A 19,492-nucleotide genomic window follows, 5' to 3' on the forward strand; every position below is an offset into this window, starting at 1 on the left:
ATCTACAGCTCGGGCGCCTACAGTCAGAAAGCTCAGCTGCATGCTGTTCCAGTACCACTGGCTCTGGCAGCATGTCTTCTTTGCAGCTGATTTTTGTGACTAACATGCAGCAGGCATCGTCAGATAAGTTGTTTCTTCTGTTTGAAATTTCATACTACAGCTGTGATGCCTCCAGCCAGCAGTAAAACTAAATAGCTTGCGTATCCAGCCGCACTGGAATCTGTGTGGATTGGAACCTTCTTTTGGCAGGATGTTTGTGTAACTAACATATGTCGCAAACATCATAGAGAGCAGTTTTATTTACTGTTATTTTAAATAACATGCTACACAGGTACCACTATCCAGTCGTGAAGCTTTACAGCCTGTTGTTACGACTTACGACAGCAATGAGTCGAGACAGGCACACACTTTTCCTTTTTTGTTTCTGTGACTAAGACACTTGAAAAGCATCATACAGATGAGCTTCTTCCTTTTTGTTTTTACTTGCTGGCCTCGACTGCAGTTTAGAGCCAATAGCGGCTTCTATTTCCATGTGTGACTGATTTGTTGTGGCTGTCTTATTAACGTGCATGCATGTATCAGTAGTTGTACTCACAGGATGTTCCAGCAGTAGAATCAACACTGCTTATAAATATGAGTTTTCAACTGTAGTGCCTCCTAGGCTTCAATGCAATGTTTGTTTTATGTGTGCAGATAATCCAGTTGAGCCACCACTACCGGCTCAGGAAGGTGCTGTTTTGGCAGGCCCTAGTACCGCGCTGCTGTCGGCGAACGACACCTTTGAAACCAGCTTTTTACCAGAGCTAGCTGGGCCAGCAACGCCAGCTCAAGAAAGAGACACGACACATGCAGTGCCAACTGCTGCTCAACCGCACGCTTCAGAAGATCAAGCTGGCATTGGCACACGATTGAGACCAGCGCGAGGCCGCATAGCAGCAATAGAGCGTGTGCTCGCACCTGAAGGAGCTGCCCGACTGAAGGCCCTTCAAAATGATCAGGAGCACAAAGCAGAACTGCATTCTTTAGAGATGCGCTTGCGTCGGCAGCAGCTCCTCCAGCAACGACGTCGTCACAGGATGGATGAAGAACGGAAGCAGGAGCTTCACAAAATTGAAATACAGTTGCGACAACAGCAGCTGGAGCAGCAAAAGTGGCGCAATGACGTGGAGCGCCAGATGCTGCTTCTTGAATTAGAGGCCAAGAAGCAGCAAGTTGCACAAAACAAGCCGGCAGAGTAATAAATATTTTATTGTATTTTCAGACACGTCTATGCTATAATGTGCAAGAAGTATGACCCAGCTACAGCTGCGGTAAATGGTCGTAAGTGCTGCTGCAAATAAGTAATGATATACACAAAACATTAACTAGCACAAAAATATACATATCACGGAAATACTAAAGGAGCATCCAGAGCAGTTATTGCGCCTGAACTTTGATGGCGTTCCTGCTTCTCTTACTTGCACATAATCGGAGTTCGCAAGCTGTACTAATTTATTTGCGATTCAGGTTGAACAAGATGCACATTCGCTTTTATGATGCCTTAGTGAAATGCTCGAGCGATAAGCCGCATTCGGCATTGCGATCCATGTAGTGTGTCTGTTTGACTCGCCACATCAGGCTGCTGCCGCCTCAAGTGTTGTGGGATCACCACAGCTGGAGGTTCTGGGTCCTGCCTCAGGACTGCCAAGTTATGCAGGGCAGCACAGGCTGTCGTAATGACTGCAGAACGCTCCGCCAAGTGTTGAAGCCCCATGTCTAAACATGGGAAGCGACGCTTCCACACACCGAAAGCCCTCTCCACAGTATTCCGGGTGCGGATGTGAGCTGCTTGATACCTGTGCATAACAGACAATATTAGTTTGCACTTATGCTAACGACTTGCAGACGAGCGTTATACCTTGGAATCATAAGCTGGCCAGTAGTCAAAGTTTCTGCAGCTAATAATTCTATTGTGATGTGGCCTAGTCAGTGCAGCAAAAACAGATTGCAGGAAATATATGAAGGTAATAATACAAAGCCATATTTTGCAAAATTGCATCAGAACCTCTAAATGTATCAATCTTGCTCTAGTGAAAGCGTTAAACACAAGAAACTGTACGTAATTACACAAGTATCATTGTGAAAGCCACAGGCTGTTTGGTTTACTTAAAGCATTAAGCACAAGAAACTGTACGTAATTACATATCATCGTGAAAGCCACAGGCTGTTTGGTTTATACAGCGGTACTGACCGGCTCTCGGGGCTATTCGGTCGTCCGGAGTCAGCCATTGGGGTCATGAGGAAAGGCATGCATGCATAGCCAGCATCGCCAAGTAGGAGCCCAGGCACTCGTTTGGTCTCGTAAAGAACGCGTGCACGACTGTTGTCGAAGATTCGACTGTCGTGCACGGATCCTGGTGAGCTAGAGACAACGTCGAAAAATTGGAGCTTCGGCCCTGCAATGACCTAATGAAAATAAAATGTTATTCTGTGTCTCTCAGCTGAAGTAAATCTAAGCCACGCACTTCATACATACGTGATATTCTTTTCTGAGCAGAAGTATTCGCGGCTTTTTAAAATCGCAAGGCCATACACTTTCCTTTTTTCTAGAAAACTATGTGGGGAGATGAAGTTAGGAAATTTGCAGGCGCAAGCAGGCGCAAGCTAGCGCAAGACAGGGGTAATTGAAGATCACAGGGAGAGGCCTTCGTCCTGCAGCGGATATAAATATAGGCTGATGATGGTGATCTTCCCTTTAGGTGATTCAAAGAAATTCAAAGATACAAAGAATCACAATACGTAGAATATTCTCCTAAAATAAAAACATCTAGCACAATTTAATTGGTGCGCCTATCTGCATTTACTCTTCCAAATAACCGCGCAGTGTCAAGAAATGCGCTATGTCGTTGCCGGAATATGAAAGGGATTGTAAAAAAGTAAACTTATTTCTACCATGACTCATTAGGTTAGACAGTATACTGTTTATCGAAGGTCATACATATTAAATTATTTCACATGACTCTCATTTTAAGAATTACTGCTGCCGTAGTAAAGAAAAAAGAAGAGGTATAGCAATTTACCTGTACATTAATGAAGAAGTAACCCTTCCGATTGCGGTAAACTTCACCATTCGGCCCACCCAGCGACTTGATGCGGGTGTGGGTGCAGTCTATGCCCCCGGTGACCTCGGGAAACTTGGCAATATGGTAGAATTCCACCATCGTCGCACGGAACTCGTTATCGATGCTCGGAAACTTCACGACGATCGGGAACATGTGCGTAGCAATTAGCCGTGACACACGTTCGATGACGCGGCTCAATGTCATTGCCGTCTATGACGCCGCCAAATAGCTCGTCGACGCGGAGAACATATTCCACAAACGAAGCGTAGTCCGCCGTAACACTCGAGGGAAGGAGCGATTCAAGGTAGCTGCGGGGCTACCTTGAGATTCTCGAGTAAAACGCTCGAGCTTTCCTTCACTCAAGGCGCGTTTCGAGTGGAGGGCGATTTGTGAAATGAAAAGCCGCCCTCAAGGAGCATTTCGAGTGGACGGTCGAGTCGAGGTGCGTTTGTGAATACCGGGGTCAGACTTCGGGGTTCAGCCGTCGTAATGCCGAGGCCGCGTTTACGGGGGTATGAGCCATTGCTTAGGGGATTATGACCCATTAATTGTCTTACGTGCCGGACAGATTTATCTTTGAAGCAATTTCATTTTGAAGAATCGCAAGCGGCATTGGCGGGCGGATGCTGCTAACCACGCCGTTTAGGAAACTCCGGACATCGAAAGCTAGCGTTTATGGTTCGACAACAACTTGTCCCTCATCAGTGTGATCCGCTGCGGCGAACGACGACACAATCCCTTGAAAGTGTTGAATGAACATTAGGCTACTAGGGGAGAACACCTTGATGAATTTATAGTTTGCGGTACGTGTAAGGAATCATTAACCAAGGGAAAACTGCCTGCGTTCAGCACTGTGAGCGGGTACGTATACGCTCCATTTGTTTTGATGGTGATAAGCTTCGCTTATCATCCATGTTCACGGACTGGAAGGGCTGAAGATTTGTTTACACCAACGGCATGCGTCTTTGCAGCAGCACTTCTGGCCCATCCTTGGAAGCTGGGATCAGCTGGACCCACTTAATGTTTTTTACAGCGAAGCTGTATAAGCCTAGGCTTATACACGATACACTCCTAGTCCGACCACAGAAACCCTCCAGCGGAAATAAACCTATCTGAAACCTATCAAAAACTCGCGTCTCGTTCACTTGGTATATACCAAAATTGGCATGGAAGGGCACGAAAATATGACAAACATGACTGATAGGTAATGACATCAATACCAATGCATGCTCGTCAGTAACGTAACGATTAACGATAATAAAATCACGTGTTACGCATACCCGCACTGGATATGTGGGTATGATCCACCGAGAGCAGTAGCTGTAGAGATCTCGTCGGCGTCGCTCCAACGCCTCGGCAGAAGATCGGGCGCGCGATGCGGCGCGCAAGCGGCAATGTCGGGCCAATCCGTCGGCTCGTGCGGCCGAGCTAGACAAAGACGTAACCAGTAATTGAGAAAGACTTTAATGAACCGTCGGGATTAGCCCAGTGATAAACACCGGAGCCGTACATTTCAGCTTCGATGAAATGGGCGGTGTAATTTTTATGTTTGGCTGCTACCAAGGAAAGGAGCACCTCATTTTGCACAAGCCTTCCTTTCTAAGTTCATGGTGGAGCTGAACAGAGTCATTAACACTTGCACTACAGCGAACGGTCACCACTTTGATGCGCACGTGAAGGGATTTATTAGGGCGAATCTCTTCTCGTTCCAGAGTAATCGAGCAAACCGTGGTACCCAGTGGGGACGTCCGGGTGAAACAGCGGGCTGTAACTGAATTTCTGACTGCGGAAGGTTGTGGCTTGTGGGGATATTTCATGCGGCTGGATTTTGGTCTTTCACAGTCCTTTCCCACCTCCGCACAGTGCTAATGTCAACGCAGGCATCCCCGTAAACTGCAGTCAAGCGGGGATGAATGTTGATGGGCGCACAACCTTCCGCCGTCAGAAATTCAATTACAGCCCGCTGTTTCAACCGGACGTCACTACTGGATGCCATGAACTGACACATTACTCTGGAACGAGAAGAGATAGGAAGATGAGGCAAGTGACATTGTATAAGTTAAACACCAGTGCGTTAATTATAAAGAGTTGAAAACGTTTTCAGTACTATTGGAAAAGTAGCGGTCTTGGAGACATTACTTTCTCCATCGCCCTCGTATGTCTCACAGTTCAGTCGACCTTCAGCGTCCTTCAGGAAAAATCTTGTCATTGACGAGAAAACGTGTTTAGAAAAAAGCCGGCAAATCCCACCCGCTGTGAGAATCGATGTTATGCGAAGGAGTGTGCGGGGAGCCTACCAAGTTCATGAAACGACCACGAGAGCACCAAGACGTAGGCGGCTCTTTCATGACCTACATGACACGCATGTCATAACATTCACCTCATGAGTCCCCAGGAGTCCCTTTAGCTACACCTAAAAGACCTTAAGACGAAAGCCTTAGTCATGCTCATAACTATGACTTCGAACATCAACCTTTAGCCTTTTCCTTCACTTAGTACCACATCCGAACCCATTCCAGTGGTTTTTGAGTGTTAATCTGTTTTCGCAGTCATTGTAATTTTTGCTGTGTCATGCTCATGACTATGACTTCTAAAGCATAGTGTTTCCTTCACTTAGTACCCACGTCCGAACCCATTCCAGTGGTTTTTGAGTGTTAATCTTTTTTCGCTGTCATTGTCATTTTTGCTCAGTCATGGTCATGTCTATGACTTCTACATTCATCCTTTAGTGTTTCGTTCACTTAGTGCTCACGTCCGAACCCATTCCAGTGGTTTTTCATGTCATGACATAGCATTTATGTTCGTCATATACTTTTGTCGTAGTATGCCAATTTTGGTACATACCAAGTTAACTAAACGTTTCGACAATGAGAGCACAAAGACGTAGGCGGCTAGATAGATAGATAAATCGATACTGTCCAAGTAGCAAATTCTCGCCAAGAAATGCTTCGCAGTTAAAAGTTTATTTAAACAAAAGACGATATGAACACTCAGTCACAACGACGTCACAATTCCAACAGGACAATAACATATACAAAGTACGGAGCACTGTATACACGGCAATCGTACACGATGACGACTCGGTGCAGTTATTCACTTACTACACCGACCCGGCATCGTGTCTTGCCTATATGCAAACTCTCACGCAACAATTCTGATCGTGTGCGGGTCACCGTCGTCATCGTCTTCTATGAGTGAGCACGCAACGCTCATGCAACCATTCTGATGATGCGCGGGTCACCGTCGTCACCTTGTTAATTAAGACAGACTTAATTCAGGCATTCGAACCGGCGACCTTCGGTGGGTGTCGAACCCTCAACATTGCGTGGGACTCGAACCGACAACTTTGGCATTAAGGCGAGTTTAATTAAGGCACATTTACTTAATATAGAGGTAATTAAGTCACTCGAACCATTGACCTTTGATGGGAGTCGAAGCTAAGACCTATGGTGTTAATTAGGCCGAGGCTAATTAAGGCACAGTTAATTAAGGTAGCGTTAATTAATACACTCGTCTCCACCATCTTTGGTTGGAAAAGCAAGTAGTAAGAAGCAACAACGCATTCGAATGAGAATGTAAAGTAATTTATTGAGTGTCTCTTGGAGTGCACAGGCTTTGGCATTCACCCTCTATGGCATATGCTACAGTGACTCAATTTTTCTAGCCGATTCTATCTGTTGCCTTTGTTGTCGCCGAACCTTGCAATCAGATTGTATGCGCGACGCGAATGGTGGTGTACTTTCTTGAAGGCATGCGATGCCAGTGATTACGCTGGAACCTTCCACAGTCCTGTATAACAGTCGACGCGCTTCAACCGCTTATCAGATTTTCGACGATACTCGACTGTTCTCGCGGCTATCATTGTTTTTGAGTGTCAGTTGCTTTTCTGGGCATACCCTTGCCCAATAAAGAGTAAGTTTCGCGATTCACAGATCTTCACTGTCACAACAACGTGACGATGTACAATATAGCTCATCTTAACAAGACAACTCATGTTCCTAGCTCTGCAATGCTGATATACCGATGACGGGGCAAAGCAGGTGGTATAAGCAAATCTCAAGGCTTATTCTCTTCGTGCCTTCGAGCACGGGAAAGGATTGGTACATTATTTCTGGCGAGCTTCCACGAAAAGCAGTTAGAGAGATTTCGCAGGACTTCGGTCTTATGACGGGGAAAGCTTCCAGGAGTGTTTCGTCGATGGTTTTTGTTGGAAGTCGTGGTGCTCATGGTGTGTAGCTGCCGAAATAGTTAGTCGGCATGGGCACCTACAACAAGTGGCAGGGTCACAGCCGCCGCTGTGAAAAACAAGTTATTGCTGCATGAAACAGCTGCATACTCGAGCGCAGCACACACTTTTGTTTTCTGCCTTCCGCAAAACAGAAGACCTCGCGTATCCGCACACAAAATATTGCCTAACACGTACCCGGAAAAGGTCTACTCTGTGTTAAATGTATTTGTTTGCTTAAAACTTCAAGGTTCGGCATAATGAGGCCATGGATATGTGTGCGGCCAGGAGGCACATGTTTACTCAGATGATAGGAAATATGCCGCTGTGAATGTTGCTCTCGGATTCACCCCTGCCGCTTTCTACTGCGAAATTTGCTTTTTTTGGGCAAGTACCGTTCCCGATTTGGTACGTGAAGCGTGGGATAGTGACGTGTTCAAACCGAGTGTCAACATCATGGGAATGTTTCTCAATGCTCATCGATGCTAGCGTGATCGCTGAATGGGCGGCGTGGATTACGTTGTCACCTTCGTCTACCTAGATAGTAATTGGCCGGCCTGAGCGAGAAAGCTGCGACCGTGTAATATCGGAAATGGTTAGCGATCGGAGAAGTGGAGGCCAGTTAACACATTACCAAGCTTTCAATATTTAAGCAACGATCCTGACCGGTCGTAGTTGGAGACTTGCTTTTTGGACTTACGATCGTTTGACGGGGAGATACAGATGTATAGTGATATGAGAAACGAGACGCATAGCGTCTCGTTTCTCAAGTGGAAATGTTGATAGTGATGGGGAAACAAAACAGCAGGTGGTATTGCAGCCAACGCCATATTGCCTGAAGTCACAGCAACAGCTGTTGATTTGGCCATCAAGGGCGCTCATAGAAAAGGCAATGCTTAGCTCTATAGCTCGCCAACTCTGCACGGGGTACTGTATTAAGAGAGACAATTGGGTCATTTGACGAAACTGCATATTGTAACAGGGCAAACGCGCTTCTCCCGTGGCCTTCTGCCTCTTTATCGTCCGTTCGCGATTAACAATATGCACTTTCAACAAACTCCCGGAATTTCTAATCGAATGCGAAGCTTTCTTTCAACGTTGTACAATTCGGGTGGATGACAACTTTCCCTTTGACACTCTAAACAGAGTATACTTACCGATTTCTATGTGCTAATTTCTTGTGACCACTGAAGCCTTGACTCTAAAGCTTTTTTGGGCCATTGGAGGGAGTTTGGGTGTGAAAGTGGAGATAAAAAAAATAATATCAAGAAGCAATAAATTACTTTCACAAACACGTCATGCAAAGAGGCTCCCAAATTCATTGTTTTCGGATGGACTATTTGCCCAGATCCACGTCAGACCAGCTCGAGGACAACGGTACAACGGGCATAATGCCACCCAAGAGTTTGGACGCTGCTGATTGTGCAGTTTTTGGCATTCTTACGGCTGTGGGATACGTGGTCGGCCTCTACTTTTCGTTTGCTCGCCGTCGACGACAGGTAAGTGCCAGAAAGCTTGTGTATTTAGCTGGTTTTCACTGAATATTTGCTGCAGATTCTTGCTTAGCAATGCTTCTTAGTCTATCGCCACGCCTACGAGAAAATCAGTTCAACGTGCAACAACAAAACGTTTTGCTGGTTCTAACAAAACATTTTTTGCAGATTCTGGCTTAGCAATGTTTGTTAGTATATCGCTACGCCTACGAGAAAATCAGTTCAATGTGCCACAACAAAATGTTTTGGTGGTTCTAACAGAGCATGGTTTGCAAATTCTCGCTTAGTAATGTTTGTTAGTCTATCGTCACGCCTACGAGAAAATCAGTTCAATGTACCAAAACAAGACAGGGGCGCTATAACGTAAAATGATTCGAAACTGCTTTGATTCCAAAAACGTAACCAAATTTACGATACCACCGACGCAAGCATCGGGCGGTGACCCGCAGCGTTGTCTGAACAACCCAATCAAACACTCTCCTCGTTTATAGGAGGTCACATCTGTTCGCTTTCAAAACCAAACACATTGTCTGTACTCAGCGGTTTTTCTTATGTAATTGGCTGACAAGAGGCGAGGAGCACGCTCTAATGGAGAGGGTTTTCATGTGGCCGAGCCAGCGTAGTGAAAATAGATAACCATGAGAGAAGAGTGGTGCCGGCTTCTCCGATGGGTCCGCTTCGCCTTGCTTAGCTTGCGATGGCTGGTCGAAAATCGCGGCGGCGTGCAACGGAAGGATAAGAATGCCGCTAAAACAAGGAAGAATTGACAGAGCCATGTCGTATGCATACCGAAAGGGATCGATAACGTTTTACTGCCACGCAAAAAGGTTTATCATGCGCAAATAAACACATGATCACCGGCAGGTGCGAGTAGCAAGGGCCGGAGCGATCGGCGGGCAGCAATCGTCGATTCCTTTCGGAACGGGGCAGTGTGTGGCTATTCAGAAAATTTTTTCAGTTTGGTTCGGCATATGAATGCATTTTTTCGCGTGCACGACACTTTGACATAGTGAGTTTTCGCGGTTTTGTGAGGTCGCGTTACAGACAGGCGAATTGGGCGTAGCCAGAAAACATTTGACCAATAGCAGAGGGCTAATGGTGAAAAGGCGTCGAATCAGAAATAATTATTTTTCTTTTTTGCGGTTTAATCATGCATAATCAGTGCGTACACGTTATATCAGATGGGGAGCTATCGCGGTTTTTGTGACGTCGCGTGACAGACAGGCGGAGTTGGGAGTGGCCCGAAAATGTTTTGACCAATCGTGGAGGCTGATTGCAGAAATTGGAATCAAAACATTTTGGTATCATTTTAAGTCATAGCGCCCCAGGAGAACATATTGACCCTACGCAGCTTCTTGTCGGAAGATGAGAAGCTGCGTCACTTCGTGCGAGGCGTGAAAGAGCAGTTTTTTTGGTGGACTCGTTCGTAATCCGCCCAAAACGATTGAGGAGCTTCTCACTGAAGCCGTCGCCATGGACAAGGCCCTACGCCACCGATCGCACCAGTACGATCGGCAAGTCAATCCCCCATCTGCTACCAGTGGACTAGGAGCTCTCACGACGGACGTGGAGCCACTTCGCGAGATTATTCGATCGGTAGTCCGCGATGAGCTGCGACAGCTACATCAGGCGCAGCAGCCTTCAGCCAACTTCTTCGCTAGCGTCGTGCGTGACGTACTGCGACATGCGCTTGGCGCACCACGCTACGAAGCAGCACTTCAGGCCGCTCCATCACTTCAGGTGTTCACAACTTCAAGTGAACCTGGAAGCGTAACTTACGCTGGCATTTTATGATGCAACATGCCGTCGCCGGCGACACCCCCAAACGTGAGCGAATACCAACGTGCGACTTATGCCGACGCATTCGGGCGCCTTATCGCTGCACGAGCACCGCTACCGTGCGGTCACCCCGTAGGTCACGCTTCAGTCAGCGCAAGCGGTTCCTTATTTTGGAGAGGCTCGACCAGCTGCGCGTAAATCGGACACTTGGCAAATGCCCGACCGACAACCGCTAGAGTTTCCTGTCATTTCATCCCGACCCCGCTTCGGACAACGACCACCCGAAATTGAAGATCTTATCGCCCGAGAGTGCGCGCCACCGTCATAAAGGCGCCAGTCGCGATCGCCGTCCCCACGACCATCCTATTCGGGGGGTGCAAGTCGGATGTCGCAAGAACGACCTCCGAGCCTTCGCCGAAGCCGCTGGTACTCGACGTGCTGAAGACTTCCAATCGACGCGACCTCAGACCGACGAAGACTTGACGACGCCCGAGTCTCAGGCTGGAGACAACTTTTCAATTAACATACCTGTGCTGATCGGTGGTCGAAACGTTACTGCATTAATAGACGCTCGTTCTGACTACTCGATTATAAGCGAAAGACTGGCAAGCAGTTTAAAGAAAGTCATTACGCACTGGCACGCATGTACGGATACCTGGGGGACATGTGGTCGAGCTGCTTAGTGTGTGCACTTCTCGGGTTCAAATTCAAAATTCTACGTTCTCGATCAGTGCACTTGTTCTCCGAGAATGCTGCCGTGAATTAATACTTGGAATAGACTTTCTTCGAGAGTATGGCGCAATCGTGGACCTCCGCCGACGCTGTGTTTCTTTCTCTACAAAAAACGCGATGACATGAGACGACGGCCACCACACAGCCGCTCTTCGAATTTCCGACGAGAGCGTCACGATACCACCTCGTGCTAGTGTAGTGATTCCGGTAACGTCCGAGGGCACACGCGAAGGCAAAGTACTCGCAGAGTGCAACGTCTCCCTTCTGCTTGCCCTCGAAATTAGCGTGGCTCGATGACGTTATGGATGGCCAAGCTGACGTCTTGATGACTAATTTAACAAATGAGCACCGACACCTCTTCCGTGGCACTGCCGTCGCTTACGCTGAAACCTTGGAGGACGGGATTCAGTGTTTCGCTTGTGGAGAAAGCGGCAGCGATGAAGAATGCGTTACAGACATCGAGATTACTAACGAGCGCTCGGGGGACAATAACGAGGCACTGCGGGGACTGTTGTGTAAGTTCAAGGACTGCTTCGCTCGATCGTCTAAAGTCAGTCAGACACTAATCGCGCAGCTCAGCGTAATTACTAGCGATGATTCACGTCCTATCCACCAGCAGCCGTATCGTGTTTCGCAGAAAGAACGCGAAGCATTTCAATAACAAGTCAAGGGGATGATTGACGATGGCGTCATCCAGCCTTAAAACAGTCTGTGGTCGTCACCGGTTTTCCTGGCAAAGAAGAAGGACGGTACTCTCCGATTCAGTGTTGATTGCAGAAAACTCAACAACATCTCAAGGAGAGACGTTCATCCGTTGCCGCGCATAGATGACTCTTTCGACCGGCTATGGCGAGCCAAGTATTCTTCCTCCCTTGACATGAAAAGTGGGTACTCGCAGATTGAGGTAGATGAGCGTGACGAGGAGAAAAAAGCCCTTGTCACGCCGGTAAGACTTTACGAGTTCCGGGTACTTCCGTTCGGGCTGTGCTCTGCTCCGGCAACTTTCCAACGGATGATGGACACTGTGCGAGCCGACCTAAAATGGCAAACCTGTCTCGTCTACCTGGATGATGGAGTCGGATTTTCAGCCAGCTTCTCCTGATGCGTTAAGCGACTGCGGCAAGTGCTCGAGGCAATCCGATGGACTAACCTCACGTTAAAGCCTCAGAAATGTCACTTCGGTTATGAAGAACTGAAGTTCCTTGGACATGTCATGAGCGCTGAAGGCGTCCGTCCCGATCCCCGAGAAAACTGCCGCTGTAGCTGCTTTTCCGACTCGTACCGACAAGAAAAGCGTTCGACGCCTCCTGGGACTGTGCACCTACTACCGGCGCTTTATACACAATTTTTCCAACATTGCCTGAACCACTTACTCGTCTCACTAGAAACGACACGCCGTTCATCTGGAGCTCTGAACAAGAAGCAGCTTTCACCGAGCTTCGACACCGCCTGGTATCGCCCCTGTTCTTAGGCATTTCGACGAGGAAGCCGAAACGGAAATTCATACCGATGCCAGCAACGTTGGTCTGGGTGCGGTGCTCGTACAGCGGCACAAGAACGGCAAAAAGGTGCATAGCTTAAGTCAGTCACACCCTATCACGACCTGAGTCCAGTTGCCCCCTCTCAAGGAGGCGACGAAGCCGCGGGCCGCACCCACGTCGGGAAGGGGAGACCAAGCTCCAGCGCCGCATCGTGGGCTCTCTGGACAGCCCACGATGTCACATATTATACACATCTTGCCAGCTAGCATAAGGAGTGACGATCCGTCACGACCTTGAATGGAGGGAGGAGGAGAGAAAGAGAAGGCAGGGATGTTAACCAGAAATGCGTCTGGTTGGCTACCCTACTCTGGGGGACGGGAAAGAGGGAATAGAAAGATGAGATAGAAAGAGGAGGGGGGGGGGAAGGACACGGTGAGCTCGCGCACGCACGCGGAGGACCTGAGCAATTCAAAGGCGTTCCCATAGGCCAGTCGTCCTCAAGTAAGACAACAGTGCCTTCACAGCTTTGTGGGCTGACGAGCGATGGGGACGGTCTTCATGGAGCACCTGCACGGACAACGGTCGATCGTCAAGTCGTCGCAATGCGTTCGATATAGTTTGTCTTTCCGACTGAAATCGATCGCAGTGACACAATAAATGGGAGTGGCTTTCACGAAGGCGTACTGTGCTTTGACCGAAAGTGCCACGTGCGCAGTCTGCGGCAGCGAAGAGGAACATACGACCTTGAATGGGCGGCCATAGAGGTAAGGTCGAAACTTGGCAAGTGCCCATACGACGGCAAGCCATTCTTTCTCCGTGTTAGTGTAACTGGACTCAGGTCGTGATAGGGTCATATACAAGAAGAATTCTTGGTCCAGCAACAAAACCCATCTTTTGGTCGTAGCAGCAGAGCTTCGTGACGAAATCCTATTCGCATGCCACGACGAGCCTGCATCTGGACACTTGGGTTCCACTCGAACCCTAGGGCACGGAAATCGTACTGCTGGCCGAAACTTGCCACATGTTAAAAGATACGTCCAACCCTGCCGTGAATGCCAGCGCCGAAACTAGCCGAATGTGAAGTCTGCAGGATTGCAGAATGTTATCGAGCCGCCTCGTCTGCCCTTCCATCAAGTCGGCATGGACCTCCTGGGCCCGTTTCCGTTGTCTACTTCCGAAAACAAGTGGATAATCATCCCCACAGACTATATAACCGACTATACTTAAACAAAGGCTCTTTCTAAAGGCACAGCTTCTGAGGTTGCACAGTTTTTGTACAGCACATCGTATTACGTCATGGCGCCCCATCGTGTGTCATCACAGATCTAGGGGCGGCGTTTACGGCAAGGCTGCTTGAAATTTTTCAACTGAGTTACACCACGCACCGAATAACGACCACCTATCCCTCTCAAGCAATTGGTTTTACCTAAAGGCTTAACAAAACAATGACCGACATGCAGTCGATGTACATAGACGCGCAGCATAAGACGAGGGACGAGGTACTACCGTACGTCACGTTTGAGTACAACACCGCTATGCAAGAGGGCTTCACGCCGTTTTCTCTTGTTTGCGGTCGTGAAGCTCAGGCGATGTTAGCAGCCATGTTACAATGTGACAATTCTGACAATCTTGATGAAGACACTGAGCGTTTCATGCAGCGTGCTGAGGAAGCACGCCAACTGGCTCGCGTGAGCATCAGGAAACAACAGTGTATTGACGCGCGACACTACAACCTCCGCGACCGACAAGTTGAGTACCGAACGGAAGACCAAGGTTTAGTTTGGACCCCCGTCCGCAGTAAAGGACTTTCTGGGAAAAAAAACTTCTTAGTCGGTACTTCGGCCCTTACAAAGTGCTTCAGCGAGTGAGGGACCTCAATTAGTCAAGTTCTTCCGGACGGCACCCAGCCAGCACGACGCCGACAACCGCGGCATCGAGATTGTGCACGTCCCTGCGATTAAAACCATATGGCACACCATAATGGTCACGATTTCCGGACCATTGCGTTTGTCCTTGGGACAAGTCTTCCTGCCCGTCATTGTTTTGGTTAGTATCGAGTCGATGCTCTTCTGGGAGGAGTGGTAATGCCACGCGCTTGGGCCACTTGCTCTCAGAAGAGGAGGACGGTCTAGTTCACGAGTTAGTTAGTGCCTTGGTCTTTTTGTCGGTGCTGCGCTGCCTCTTTGACGACTCGGACTTTAACGGCCTCTTTTAGAAGTCGCCACCTATTAAACGTGACGATATTCTCCAGATATATTTAGGACTAAAGTTGGGCTACATTAGACGATGGACATCTATACACAGTGATGCAGACGGGTCGAATGCAAGCCGGAAGCATGCGGTGGCTCAGGAATCCAACAAATGAATCAGGCAGTTCAACGTGCATGAAACTGCGCTTTCGGATATAAGGTATACCGTAGTCAGGACTCCAGCTTAATTTCTTTTCCACATGGGGTTCTTTAACGTACAAGAATTACACGAGGGTTATTGCATTTATTCCCGATCGAAACTGCAGGCCGCTGGGGGCGGGAATCGAACGTGTGGTTTGGGGCTCAGCAGTGGACTGCCATAACCACTGTGTCCTCACGACGGGTGTAGGCCATGTTCAGATAGGTGCAAAGAAATTTCTCAGTCGGTATAAGCAACACTGGACGACGGTATGGATAGACACTGATCTTCATGGGACGAATACAAGTAAAAATCGTATGCTACCTTTCTTGTAGAGAAGCGGTCATGTAGATTTTATGTTTAGGAATAGTGGCCAATTGTCGCTCATTGAGCACGGCTGAGTGCAGTCAGATTTCGAATGTCAAATTGTTCATGAAGTTATACGGATGTTTGTGCCTAGATACGAGGCAAGAATGTGCACTGGTGGCATAGGCAATGGCTGTTATGTCATTGCCTATGTTTTGTCAAAATAGAAAGAGTCAGAGAGATAGAAGGACGTGAGAAAAGGTGGAGCAGTGGTCTCTCCGCTACCGGAGACACGAGCTAATGGTTCAGGGCCAAGGTGTACAGACGTGGTTTACAGTTAGTCAAGTCGATTTGATTAACTAAATCACCTGAAGGATAAGGACGCGAGAAGGGGCTCAATGTACTAGAAAGTCCCGAATTTTAAGCTGAGAGTTATACTAGTCGGAATTTGGAGAAATTACAGAGACTAGCGTTCTACGTTTTCTGTCGTCCTTTTGTGTCTGCAGCTCTATTAATATTTCTTATTCGATGGAACATTGTTTCGGTAAATTCCAACTAGCTCAACTCTCTGCCTTAAATGCTGCACATTCTAGTACGTTGGGCCCTTTCTCGCATGTTTTATCCAATTTACTTCGTTAATCAAATTGCCTTGACTAAGTGCAACGCATGTCTGTACACCTTCACCCTGAACCATCAGATCGTGCCTCCTGAAGGGGCGAGACCAGCGTTGTATCTTTTCTGTCCTCCTTTTGTGTCGGCACCTTTCTTTTGTTTTAATTTTTCTTACAGGGTGGAACAAGTGAGAACGCTTTCGGAAAGTGCTCTTAGAACGATTAAGGGGAATCAGCGCCGAGTGATAAAACCTTTAACAATTTGTAAGTCTTGAAAGCGCCTTAAAAAGAAGGGTGAAATGCTAAAAAAAATTTGATTTCACAGATAGAGGAAATAGTGTCTCCACTGAACCAAACACGTACGACAGTAGTCGGCAAGTAAAAACGTGACAGGAGTATGAGTAAAAGAGTACCTCTCTGGCGTTGTGCTCTTTAAGCTGCAGGACCATATCTGAGGTTTCTTAAATAACGCCTTAATTTTTGTTGAAAATGCGCATTGTTGGGGCAGGGAGGTAATCACTCTAGTATATTCTCATGCGAAGCCGTCACCATAACAAATATTTCTGATTACCATTAGGCCTGACGCTTTCGCTCGGCACCTGAAGAGAGTTGTGTTGAGACATCTAATAGCGACAATCAATTGGTGGGAGCTGTAGAAAAGAATTGCAGCGCACTCAAGCGTATTATTCGTGTTTTGAGAAACCCACCCATCTTAGAACTTGTAGATGAGGTAATCGCACGTTTTGAACGTTACCGACGGCCTCAACAGGTACCCGTGTTCCCCTCATGCGCTGTAACGCGTCGCCAACGTCCGCATCTCTTTTTTTATGGCACTGAGCAAGGGAACGCAACTCACACCAGATGGCACTCTTGCTGATGCAGTTCACGTCAGCGGACCATGGCAGCAACAGCGCTGCGATGGAGACATTCCTTGGCGGGCGCAGCCTTCCCGAAGCCGCCCTGACGGTCTCAGTTCTGGCCTCCGTGGTCAACGGAGTGTCGGTGGTTGGCTTCCTCGGACATTTTTACGGCTACGGATTCCACACCATGTGGCCACTGTCCGCAATGCCACTGGCGGTGCTCGTAACGTCGACGGCACTGGTGCCTCTGCTGTACAACATGCGCGCTGCTTCTATCTTCCAGGTAGTTTATGGCCATGAATGTGTTATTTTCCGTGAAAAACTATGATGTAGCACTTGAAGTTTTTATAGCTATGTGTTTACTTGACATGTATAACATTTGTTGCTGGAAGAGATGCATAGCAAGTCAAAGGATATTACGTTAACAACTTAAGGAAAAGTTACTTGCTATCGATTACAAACCTTGTACACTGAGCATGTCTGTTTGTTGCAAAGGTTCGGCCTCTGCTATCTTGTTCAATGCCTAGGCGTAAGCTTCTTTTAAAGCGATGCTTTCTCTCCCTCTTCCTTCGACTTTTCCACTGCTGCTGCTGCTGTGGTTCTCTCGCAAGCCGCGTCTGGGGGTGGTTGAAAGCGTGTATATGAATGGAAGGAGCACGCCACAGAAGAAAGGCGACGCGAGAAAGTTGTTCGGATCATTCAGAGAGCACGATGCCCTCTGAAGTTCACTGGGCGTCGCCACATTAGCCTCTTGACAGATGTAATTATCCGTGACTCCCCCAAAAGCAACGTTGAAACTGCAGCCCATGATTTTGAGCTAACGTGCAAGTCAAGAGGGAAGCTATATAGAACGGTAGAGAGCAGCTAGGGAGAGGAGCCAGAGATTGGGTAGAACCGACGCAGTCGCGAAACGAGTAACACCCTTGCAACTCCTTGCTCACAGTTCCCATACAGGGGCGGAGGGGGTGGGGGGATGCGGGAAAGGAAACAGGTGACGTGAGAAGGCAACGAAACCTAAAGCCCCTTGATCTTGAAAGCAGCGACACTCTCCTCCGCGTGCGCGCTTTCCTCCTCAATTCTCCTCGCCCGCCGGCTGCGCGCGCTGCGCACGGCGCACTATTGCGCCTGGGCTCCAGCGGACGGGCCGCAGAATTCGATGGAGGCGCATTATTTTGGGCCAGTTGCGCGCCCCATTGGCGTAGAATAATTTGAAAAATGGTGATAACAGCATGGAGAATGCTGAAAGCAACGTTTATGAGGAGGTTGATTTCATCTTAAAGCCGTATGAATGACACACACTGATGTAAAAGGAGCTTTCAGGCGAGTTCTGTACTCCAGTTATTTTTTCTGCCACATGATACGCTGCTTTACTTTTTGCATCTGGTCTAGTATTGCTTGTGGCAGATCGCTCTATGTTTGGCAGTTTTTTCTTGTATGTGCGCGCATGTGCACCGCAGGTATTATATTCATTGTGCCTTCTTATAATGAATTACTGGCGAGAGCATCGTCCGTCCATGTGTTTGTCTCAATGTTAAAGTAGCTTTTGCGCTGTGGTTTCTGCATTGAAAAGGACGGTTGCGCAATTTCAGTGCGATGAAGCGGTGCCGGCAGGAACTCATCACTAACAATAACAGAATCTGAGGAAAGGTATCTGCAGATTATTCTTTAGGCGTCGGTGTCAATGAAGCTTAAAAAATACTCGGTATACCTATGGGAGAAGACATTCTATATTTTTAGGCAAAAGAATAATTTATTATACACGGCTGGACGTGATTTGACTCGCTTCTGGCCTTCATTAGGTCACGTTACTTTCTGTACCTCAAACGCTCACCTTGAAATATATCCAACTAAGGGTCTCGCCTTAAAATATGGACTAGCTGGCGCTCATCACCTGGAATACCACGGGTATACTTGCCACGATTTTTGGGGCCCTGCATTCATTATATTTAAATGACTGACACACACATCGAAGTAAGCTGTAAATAGCTCCTCTACAAGCTGCTATTTCGATTTTCAGTAAAACAGGCAACGGATCCTAACAATCACGAAAAGTGCGATCGAGAGGCTGTATCTTCGGGTATATTTGTTCAGTGGAAAGCACAATCTATAGTGCTGCATTTCCGGTTGAATAAGAGTTGACGACGTGCGAGGTGATGGAGTCCCAGCAGAACATTCAGCATTTTTAGGAGAACCCCATTTTTATGCAACGTACAAATTGACGCAGCAAAAACGCTAATGAGCCGGCCGGAAGAATTGAAAAAATGCAGCATTAGGGGATGCTTTGATACGAGCAATAATAAAGGCGCCTTACCTCGCAAACAACACTGTTACTTGTCGGAACAAAGTTCTTCCGGCCAATGTTGTGCAGCCACTGCTTCTTGCGCAAGCCATCACGCTTTCCTTGTGGTATCATAAAAACTGCATAGCCATCATCACTTTTCTTTCTGCAGTTATATGCGCAGCAGCACGACATAGCGCCAGCAGACAGTGCACGAAACAGCGTGCATGTTAGCGTG

The 19,492-nt window shown here is 47.7% G+C and overlaps 3 protein-coding genes across 3 annotated transcripts in view; 2 read left to right on the plus strand and 1 right to left on the minus strand.

The window, feature by feature from the left end:
* Positions 1-619: 619 nt before the first annotated feature.
* On the plus strand, positions 620-1,258 carry LOC125945914 (uncharacterized). The gene has a single exon (XM_049668303.1). It carries the CDS (start codon positions 684-686, stop codon positions 1,236-1,238), a length of 555 nt encoding a protein of 184 aa, XP_049524260.1. The 5' UTR covers positions 620-683; the 3' UTR covers positions 1,239-1,258.
* On the minus strand, positions 1,252-3,200 carry LOC119454254 (putative nuclease HARBI1). The gene is made up of 3 exons (XM_037716230.2): positions 3,060-3,200; positions 2,231-2,445; positions 1,252-1,835 (listed from the first exon to the last, which is right to left on the minus strand). Exons 1-3 carry the CDS (start codon positions 3,198-3,200, stop codon positions 1,541-1,543), a joined length of 651 nt encoding a protein of 216 aa, XP_037572158.2. The 3' UTR covers positions 1,252-1,540.
* Positions 3,201-8,694: 5,494 nt separating this feature from the next.
* The window catches only part of LOC119454256 (sodium-coupled monocarboxylate transporter 1-like), a 106,801-nt gene continuing 96,003 nt past the window's right edge, over positions 8,695-19,492 (plus strand). The window contains exons 1-2 of the mRNA XM_037716231.2: positions 8,695-8,825; positions 16,999-17,259. Of these exons, the coding sequence (XP_037572159.1) occupies positions 8,718-8,825; positions 16,999-17,259 (369 nt within the window). The 5' untranslated portion in view covers positions 8,695-8,717. The remainder of the gene's footprint in view (positions 8,826-16,998; positions 17,260-19,492) is intronic.

Source organism: Dermacentor silvarum, chromosome 5 (assembly GCF_013339745.2).
Source record: "Dermacentor silvarum isolate Dsil-2018 chromosome 5, BIME_Dsil_1.4, whole genome shotgun sequence".
NCBI classification, from domain to species: domain Eukaryota; kingdom Metazoa; phylum Arthropoda; class Arachnida; order Ixodida; family Ixodidae; genus Dermacentor; species Dermacentor silvarum.

Coding starts and splice junctions, on each gene's coding strand:
- LOC125945914 (XM_049668303.1), top strand. CDS start 684: ATGTGTGCAGATAATCCAGTTGAGCCACCACTACCGGCTCAGGAAGGT.
- LOC119454254 (XM_037716230.2), bottom strand. CDS start 3,200: ATGGTGGAATTCTACCATATTGCCAAGTTTCCCGAGGTCACCGGGGGC. Junction 2,446..3,059: donor ACTTCTTCATTAATGTACAG/GTAAATTGCTAT, acceptor TATTTTCATTAG/GTCATTGCAGGGCCGAAGCT. Junction 1,836..2,230: donor CCGAATAGCCCCGAGAGCCG/GTCAGTACCGCT, acceptor TGTTATGCACAG/GTATCAAGCAGCTCACATCC.